We start from the raw sequence: 9,206 nt of genomic DNA on the forward strand, positions 1-9,206 counted from the left end.
AGTTTTCAACTTAAATTTTAATTTTGCTTTTGAGGCAGATTCTCATGTAGACCAAGTGGGTCTCCCACTTGATTTATAGCAAGGTTCAAGACATACTGGCAAATGCCTTCAACTCCTGAGCCTCTTGCCCCAACATCTTAAGTATTAGGATTATAGGCATCACACTTTTTAAATAACCCCACAAGAGTCATACCACATCTTATAGACCCCTATGAACTCAGCAAGCATTATCATTTTACCTGAAGCATGTGGGAGAGCGACATTAGACACTGGGTGTAGGCAGAGAATGGTTGGAGCCCATCCATAGCATATGGAGATGAACACAGGGCAGGTTGCCAAAGAACAGAATTCTAATAATGTGGTCTGAAGATGTTCTTCCTTGCTTTCTTCTTTTGAACCAGGGGTTGTCTCACATCTCTAAGACAGCCGTAAACTCCCTGGGTGCAGAGGATGACTTGCAACTCCCGATCCTCCTTGCTTTCCCATCCCAAGTGCTGGGATTAAAGCCCTGTACCACATCCACTGGCTTTAAAGGTGATAATTGGCTTTTAGATTTTTAAAAAAATCACATATGTGAGTGTGCGTGTGTGTGCATGCACGCACACACAGGGCATACTCATGGAGGTCCGAAGACAGCTTGTGGGAGTAAATTCTCTCCTACAGCCTCATATGTTCCTCAGATTGAATTCGGGTCAGGCTTGGCATCGAGCGCTTTTAGATGCTGAGCCCTCTTGCTGGCTCTGCTTCCTGTCTTTTTAGAGACAAGGTTTCACGTGATCCAACCCGACTTTGAACTTGTTATGTAGCCAAGGATGGCCTTGAACCTCTGATCCTCCTGCTTCTACTTTTTGGATTATTGCTGGCTGCTACCACCTGTTACTGACTTTAGTTTTCATGATAGAATTGAACACCAGGCCCGCCGCCCCCGCCCGCCATGGCCCGGGACTACGACCACCTCTTCAAGCTGCTCATCATCGGCGACAGCGGTGTGGGCAAGAGTAGCTCGCTGTTACGATTTGCAGACAACACCTTCTCAGGCAGCTACATCACCACAATCGGAGTGGATTTCAAGATTCGGACTGTGGAGATCAATGGGGAGAAGGTGAAGCTGCAGATCTGGGACACGGCAGGGCAGGAGCGCTTCCGCACCATCACCTCTACGTATTATCGGGGGACCCATGGGGTCATTGTGGTTTACGACGTCACTAGTGCCGAGTCCTTTGTCAATGTCAAGCGATGGCTTCATGAAATCAACCAGAACTGTGACGATGTGTGCCGAATATTAGTGGGCAATAAGAATGATGACCCTGAGCGGAAGGTGGTAGAGACAGAAGATGCCTACAAATTTGCGGGGCAGATGGGGATCCAGCTCTTTGAGACCAGTGCCAAGGAGAATATCAATGTGGAAGAGATGTTCAACTGTATCACAGAGCTGGTTCTGCGAGCAAAGAAAGACAACTTGGCCAAACACCAGCAGCAACAACAGAACGATGTGGTGAAGCTGACCAAAAACAGTAAACGAAAGAAACGCTGCTGCTAATGCCCCAGCCCACTGCAGAGACTGCACTGCATCCCTCCCAGCCTGAGGCCTCGGAGGCTCTTGGGGGGGGGGGGGAGTCTCAGTTTAGTGCCATTATTTAAAGAATTCTCTCCACGTTTTTTGTATTGGGAGGCGCCATCGGCACTTCCTGCCCTTTTCCCCTTGAGTGCCAAGAAGGTGTTGGACGAGCCCGCCCTTCCCCACGGTGCCCTCTTCCCTGACGAGGCACCTGGACCTGGTGAGGACGCTGCCAGCTGAGTGGACTGATTAACCAGTTTGTACATAGTGTATATTGCATTAACCAGCTGCACACCCTCAGCCTGCTCTGGCTTTTGGCTCCTTCCTGCCAACCTGCTGCAACAGACCCTCCCCAGCCCTCCATCCCAGCTTGACGGCAGCTTCCTGAGGAGCCAACCTTGAGTCTTTGGCCATCCATCCCTGGCCCATGGAGTGCACTCCACATGGTTCCTACCCTAAAGCTGCTCTGGGAGCTGGGAACCTGGCTCCACACAGGCCCTGTCCTCTGCTGGCCCCTAGGCCTTCAGTTCCTTCCACAGAGGAACTCAGTCCTGCCCTTTTGGACAACAGGTTTCTCATTCTGCCTTCTAGATGCCTCTGCTACAAACCCAGGAGAGCCATGGCTTCTCACTTACCCAACATGTTTCAGTTCCNGCAGAAAGGTAGTGGGACATCTGTAAAGAGACGGAGCTCGCAAGGGGGAGCATTTTAACAAATACAACCAATGAAGCCAAATCAAATGAACTAAGTTCCTCACAATTATTTCCTTGAGATCTGATTGGCTCAATAGCAAAAGATATGACTGTTCCACGTCGGGCTCAGTATTTTTAGAAAAGGTNTGTGGCTTCTGTTGAGTGCAGGGCTAGGCGCTCTCCCTTCCATGGGAAAGGCTGGCTTTGCACTCTCATACCTGTGTGCTCGAGGGCCTCCCGCTGGAGAAAGTCTGTAATGTAGCACCAGGCGCCTGTGCCAGACAGAGTCAGGGGTTGCTGGGCTCTGGGAAGGCACCTCAAGCTGGGACCGACTGGTGGCTTTTGCATTACTGACAGATGTGTTTTTAGTATGAAGGTGGTAGGAAGATTTCCTAGCCACTGGGAAGAAGTGGCAGTGGGGTGGGGGCAGCCAGTATTCACCTAGCCACCCACCAGAGTGATCAGCATTTGGTTACCCCACCCCCTTCCCCACACTTGGTCTCCTTTCCCCTGAAGGATCACATAACTCAGAAGAACTGATTTGGACACACAATGTGTTTTAGATTTTCTTTCCTAGGCGATTTCCAGGCACAGTCCTGACTGGACAATCATCACAGAATACTGCAGATTTTCCATGTTAACACTGTGGATGGGTTTTCAATCAATAAAACTGGGGCTTTCTTCTCACCTGTCTCTCCACTTGTCCGAATTGTCAAAAGCTGCGGTTCTGTGTTTGAGCATCAGGCTGGGTTTGGGGAAGACGCTTCAGTGTCAAGCATTAGGTGACTCTACATAGCTCCGGTGAGCTGGGAGTTGAGGCAGAGACTGTCTGCAGGCCTGCCTTGGCTGACCCAGGGCCTGTTGTTCTGGGCACATGACATGCTTCTGAACACATGGGAAGCCAGGATGGGAGTGTTTGCCAATTCAAGCAATAAAAGGGTGATCTCTGAGCATCACCCCAAGTTGGATGGCTTCTGGCACCAGCCTGTTAAGGCCCGGGTGGTGGGTGATTTTGGTGACAACAGTGTGCCTGTCCCACAGTGTTACATGCATGAGTGGGGTTGGGTGGAGGTAAGGGTGGGAGAATCAGGTGTCCTGGTGGGCCCGATGTGAAACTCCTGTCAAACAACCAACTTTTAAATGGTTTGCTAGGACTATTTCTGTATTGAAAGTTTCTAATTATGCTTTTTAAAAAAAATACTAAAAATAAAGGTTCAAGCTGCCAAATTTCCTCCCAGGGTCTGTCTGCTCTCCCTCCCCTGTGCTCTGGGTACCCAACTCCTTCTGCTCTTGGTCCAGCGCTTGTCCTCAGGTGCTGCGCAGGTGCCCATAGAAGGCCCTGGGACACTGTCAGGGGCCAAGTCTGTTCTCTGTGATCCAGTGGTTCAGGGTGGCGCTTCCCGTGGGCCCAGAGCACGTGTGGGAAGACGCCAGAGGCTGCTCGTTTCCCCTGCACACCCCAGAAGGATGCAGCTTGTACCTGCAGTGAGCTCTTCAGGCTGGGCTGAAGTGTCTGCCAGGCTGAAGGATGTGGGATGACACTGTCACTTTTACAAGTCGCCCTTCTGGGGCTGGCCCTGGCCCTCTACACCAACAGCTAGTGGTGGCTTTGACGCATCCTAAGGCACATTCATAGCAAACAGCCCTCCACATACCCAGGAACTGAGGCACAAGGTCTGTAGAAATTCATTTTATTCTTATTCAGACTATTTTCAAAAGAAGCAGTGGTGCGCTGTTTTTCTAAAAATATGCCTTTATAGATTTATATGTGTGTATTATAAAATCCATACGTGTATTTACACAATTGCTACATACAAAATTACAGCACTGTGGTATGTACATATCTATAAGTACATTCTTTCCGCTCAGCCCTGCTGTGCTTTTCCCGTGGAGGGCAGGAGGCTCAGAAAGTGGTGAGCAGCTGCAGGCCGGACCCACAGCCTCTGGGCTGGGGCCTCAGCAGAGATGGGGAGGGGGCTGCTGCAGAAGGAGCAGAAGCAGCAGGCTTAGGGCTTTGTCCCTTAGAGGCCTGGTGGGCAGTATCTGGAGGCTCCCAGCAGCCTCACCCCATCCACCCTGTGGCACCCACGCTGCCTTCAGTGTGAGGGTGGGAGAGCCAGGCCCCTCAGGCCGCTCTTGTGGCCTCAACTTGCTCGGGTTGGCCAAGAAGTTGCATCTGAGGTGGGAGGGTGCTGTGGAAGACAAGTCCTGTCCCATGAGGGGGGAAGTCTGGAGGCTAAAGCCTACAGGGGCAATGGGAATGCTACCCGGCCCAGGCCTCCCTAGGGATAAGGACTGCACTGGAGGAAGCTGAGGAGTGGTGGCAGCCAGAAGATGGCCTTCCCTGGGGTACAGGATGGCCTCAACACAGCTTGTACACCCGGTTCTTAGGCCTCACAGCCACAGGCTGGGCCTCCTGCTGTGCAGGGCTCCAGCAGAGGTGCATGCACACGGGTGAGGGGCCGAGGGGCCGTGCCTCCCCTACTCCAGGCTGGTAGCTGGGGCTCGAGTGGAGGCTCAGGCCTCCTGAGGCATGCACAGGAGGCCCTAATCTCTTCCCCATGTTCAAATTCCAAGGAGGCAGCAGAGCCTTTAGGGTGGACTGTGGTCAGCTGGGTCTGAGTGGCTGAGCCCTGCTCACTAACAGGATCCTGGGAAAGCCCAGGCTGAGGCTTGGCTTGGGCAGTGGGGACAGGTTCATTCCTGTCCCTTGGTGAGGGGCAGCCTTCAGAGGACAAGGCAGGCCCCCTACCTCTGTCTCCATTACATTGACATAGGGAGTGAGCTCTCTGGAGCTAACTGGGCTCCAGGGCAGGTGGGCAGGCAATGTGGCTGCCTGGCTCCAGCTAAGAGGGAACCCTTTTTAGACTGTCGCTAGTCCCCCCTTCTCAATGGCCAGACTCATCCCCACCTAAATCTTCCTGAAGAAGGAGAAGAGCCGTTTGCCGTCTGCGGTGCTGGGTTCCTGCCCCCGCCCTACGCCGTGGCCCCTAGGGAAGGCAGCAGCAGCAGGCCGGCTCTGTTCCTTCAGGTGAGTGTCCATCAGCTGCCTGTCAATGACCCTGTGCATGTCATCCTGCAGAGAGGGAGAAGGGGAGGGGTAAGCAGCTGCTCTTCCCTGGTCGTGGGGCTGGACAGGGAGGTGACAGATGTGGACAGGTGAAGATGAGGGATGAGATGAAGAAGCACTGTCGTTTGCTGAGAAAGTGGTGAATGTTGACACCACGCCAGGACACATGATGCCATGTAGCTAGTGCGCAGCCTCAGGGCCCATGTCATCCATCCCGATGCAATGCCATTAGGCCTACATAACCGTGAGCCCCATACTAGCTTATGGGGCTGCCTGGGTGCCTGCCGTCTGGCTTGCCACCCCACCCTCAGCCCAGAGTGACCTTGGCTTGTGAGCTCTGTAGCCCAATGGCCTGCCCAAGATTGTTTGTGTCCTAATTTCCCCCTTCAAATCACTCTGAGGCTAAGCCGGCATGCCCCCACACTGGACAGACACTGTATGCTTGCGATGACCCCTGTGGCCAGCTTCCCACGGCTAAAGCTACGAGCAGTGCCATTTTGAGATGCTATCTTGTTCCAATTTCAGTCTATTAGGGGGTGAGGACCTGACCTGACCTGGTTGCCTAGAAAAAGCACCCTCACAGAAGGCAGCTCACAGAGGAGCAGCCGAGGACAGTTCCCTCATCACTGGACTGACTAGAGGTAGCTACCTGACAATGGGCTCTGCCACTACCGTCTGCAAGGAGCCCTGGTAATTACCACCAGTATGCAACCACCACCACCTCCAGCTTTTAGCCCAGTGGGAGCTGTGTGATGCTCTGACAAAAAGGCCCTAACAAACCCACAGGGACTCGGTTGCTGGAGTCCAAGCACATGGTGGGTGAGGCCAGGTTAGGGTGGGCTCACTGCAGCATGGAAAGGTTGGGCTGTGTGGCTCAGTAGGCACTCGTGAGCTGAAGGAGGGCAGACCCTGGATGCCTCTTACCTCAGCTGCACTCAGGCCTTGCTCTGTGGGCGTATTTGAAGGTCTCTAAATGAAACCAGAGGATCTTCCTGACCCCTCCCCAGGTGGGGAGCACACAGCTTGTTCCCCTATTCCTCCTCCTCCTCCTCCCCTTCTACCTCCCCTTCTTCTTCCTCCTCCCCTTCTTCCTCCTCCTCCTCCTTCCCCTGCCAGCTCCATTCTCCACTTGCCTCTCATGTTAGACCCTGTGTCATTTCTGCCAGCACACGGCTCCTACTTCTTGAGCCCCAGTGCAGATTCTCAGCACACTGACTGCTCTGTGGCACTTAGGACAAGGTCCATAAAATATGTTGTTCAACACCAAAGGGAAAACACAGAGCTTTAGAAGAAGTCCTCTCGATGCCGCCATGTTTTCTGTCACAGTCGCTACAACTGCACTCTTCTACTTAAATAACTGAATCCACCAATGGACTCCCAGGGAATACATCTCCTTGGAACTTTACACGTGCACAGTGCACGAACTGGTCCTGATCCCCGCCTGCTGCTATCCAGCCGTGCAAACCCATCTATGACAGGGCGGCATTGGTCTGCCGTGCTGCAGTGACAGAAGGAGGAGACTGGGACTTGATGGCACAGAGATGAGGCCAGGCTCCGGCACACAACACAGTGGGCCATGGGGAGATGGCAGATGTGGGACAGATGGCAGAGGACAACAGACGGATGGACACAAGGCTCAATCTCACCTCAAAGGCAGGAGGGGTGTACAACTAAAGCTGTTGGCACAGGAACTGAGAAAGGCCACTAGATCAGAAACCAAAGCAGCCAGATAGTAAAGAGCCCCGAGGACGCAAACTGTAGCCAGGAGGAGAGAAGAGAACAGCCTTGGTGAGCCATGGTGCTGGCTGCTGCCGGCCCCACGGGGCCACGATGTAATGGACACTGCTGTTCTGTCGGTCACTGCGGGGCTCACCTAAGTCACAGGTGACTACTATCTAGTAGGTTACAGTCTCTTGGAGAAAGACATTAACCACTAGACCCATTATTTTGAATCAGCCTATCTCACCCTCATCCCCGAGTCATGACCTTAGCAGTAGGGAGTTGGGAGACCCTGAAAATGGGGTCTTAGAGATAGCTGCATAGAGATAGCTGCACTGACCCATGCCTGAACAGCGCCCTTGGATGAAGAAGCCACAGACCTTTGAGAAGGCCTAGGGCAGCACCTGTGGGGACCACTGGGCTGAACCACATCACTTTAAAACAAACAGAATGACCAGCTGAGTGGGGCCTACTCCACATCTGGTGGAGGTACATCCCTCCCAGAGGCTGCCTGGGCTTTCTGTCTTCCTGGGGCCTGGGGCCCAGGGGCTCCTTATTGATACATGCAGGTTCTGAGTGGGCGCCCCCCTCCCCCAGCCCTGGGCGCTTGCTTACCTGCCAAGCCTCCAGCTGCTGAGAGAGGTTCAGTTTTTGCTGAATGGCATCCAGTAGCTGGCTGTTCAGAGACATCATATCCATCTTGCACTTGGCGAGTTCCAGCTCCACAGCGTTCTTCCTGCAAACATGGGCCGCGATGAGCACGGACATGTGCACCTTGTGCCTCTTCACTAGGAGACCTGGAGTCTCGGGGAAGGGAAGGGCCGATCCCACACCACAGGGTCCCTGGAGCTATGCTTCTTCAAGGACTGACTGCAACTCCTGCTCCCTAACCAAGCCATAGGTACAAAAGATGACCTGTCATCGCTAAACAGGTCACAGCGAGGGGGTAAAAGAGGACAGAGCCTAGAGAGGATCAAAGGCCTCTCAACAAAGGCGCTGCTTGCTGGCCCTCACTCAAGGCTGTGCACAGCACAGGGTGGGACCTTCTCCTCCTGCTATAAAAGATAGTCCTTTGGACGAGCTACTCCGCCATTAAAGAAACTGTTCCAAAGATAAAGATGTTCAAAGGATGGTGGCCATAGTTTAGCAACATTAGTTTGCAATAGCTGGGGAACTGTTTAAAAATGTTAAAAAGACAATACAATACGGCACCAGTGAAAACCCAGATACATGGCACTTCCTGACAGTTTACCATGATGGCACTGGAGAGGAAAAGGTCAAGGTTTTGAGAATAAAACTGCCAGTGTGTGGCCACATACCATAACACACTGGGGCTATCCCTGGAGATGGCACTGATACGAGCTCTCCCTCCTACTTCAATATTTTCCATTTGTGTGTCTTGGGTACTGTTTTGCTCACCTTCCCAACGTTATTACAGTTTAGCCGCTCAATGCAAAAAGCAGGCCGCGTGGAGAGGGTGTGAGAGGAGGATGCCTCTGCAAAGGCGGCACCCGCTGCCTGAAAGCAGATCCTGCCAGGCCCGTGGAGGGCCGCAGGCCTGGCCTGTAGTGGCTGCCCTTCTGCTCTCAGGACACACTAAATGAGCAAAGCCGGAACGAGTAGGTGATTCTTATTTGTACAGAACTCAGACCATACTTCCTCCCCGCCCGCTTTGCCCTCTACCCAGCAATTAGTCACCTACTCCACACCCGGTGTGCTGCATTCACCAGCCACTTTGCCCTAGAAGCAGCTCCCGACAACTCTGGGCTGGTCCCGGCCCCGCCCACTGCGGCTGCAGGCCACAGGGATAGGACCAAGCCTGTCCAATGGGCAAGCGTGCAGACACTGCAGGTCGCTTCTGTCATGCCCACAGCCATTGGCTGTTAAAGAACAGCGGAAATCCTCCTGGCAGCGGTTGCCATGGACGCGATTTGCCTGACAGTTCCCAAACCGCAGGCGGCTCCCAGCGGCTCTAGCCTCAGGAAGTACCAGTGTCCGCCCGCAGATGGCGCCGCGAGCAGCCCGGAGCTACCGGAATGTGCTGACTAATGCCACGGCCTAGAGATGCCAGTGCTGCAGTGCAGGAGGAAAGGGGAGTCTTCAATTGGAACCCCAGATCCAAATGCATACCACACAACTCGCTTATCATACATGAATCCTAGTCTTT

At 53.3% G+C, this 9,206-nt stretch overlaps 1 protein-coding gene and 1 pseudogene across 2 annotated transcripts; one reads left to right on the top strand and one right to left on the bottom strand.

Moving 5' to 3' along the window:
- The first annotated feature begins 920 nt into the window (after nucleotides 1-920).
- On the top strand, nucleotides 921-1,582 carry LOC110295297 (annotated as a pseudogene). Its single transcript, XR_003836764.1, has one exon. The product of XR_003836764.1 is annotated as a ras-related protein Rab-35 pseudogene (transcript).
- Nucleotides 1,583-3,925: 2,343 nt separating this feature from the next.
- On the bottom strand, nucleotides 3,926-8,916 carry LOC110294872 (BICD family-like cargo adapter 1). The gene is made up of 3 exons (XM_021163352.1): nucleotides 8,738-8,916; nucleotides 7,655-7,775; nucleotides 3,926-5,326 (listed from the first exon to the last, which is right to left on the bottom strand). Exons 1-3 carry the CDS (start codon nucleotides 8,914-8,916, stop codon nucleotides 5,162-5,164), a joined length of 465 nt encoding a protein of 154 aa, XP_021019011.1. The 3' UTR covers nucleotides 3,926-5,161.
- Between the last annotated feature and the right edge of the window lie 290 nt (nucleotides 8,917-9,206).

The sequence above is a fragment of the Mus caroli genome, chromosome 5 (genome assembly GCF_900094665.2).
Source record: "Mus caroli chromosome 5, CAROLI_EIJ_v1.1, whole genome shotgun sequence".
Taxonomy (NCBI): domain Eukaryota; kingdom Metazoa; phylum Chordata; class Mammalia; order Rodentia; family Muridae; genus Mus; species Mus caroli.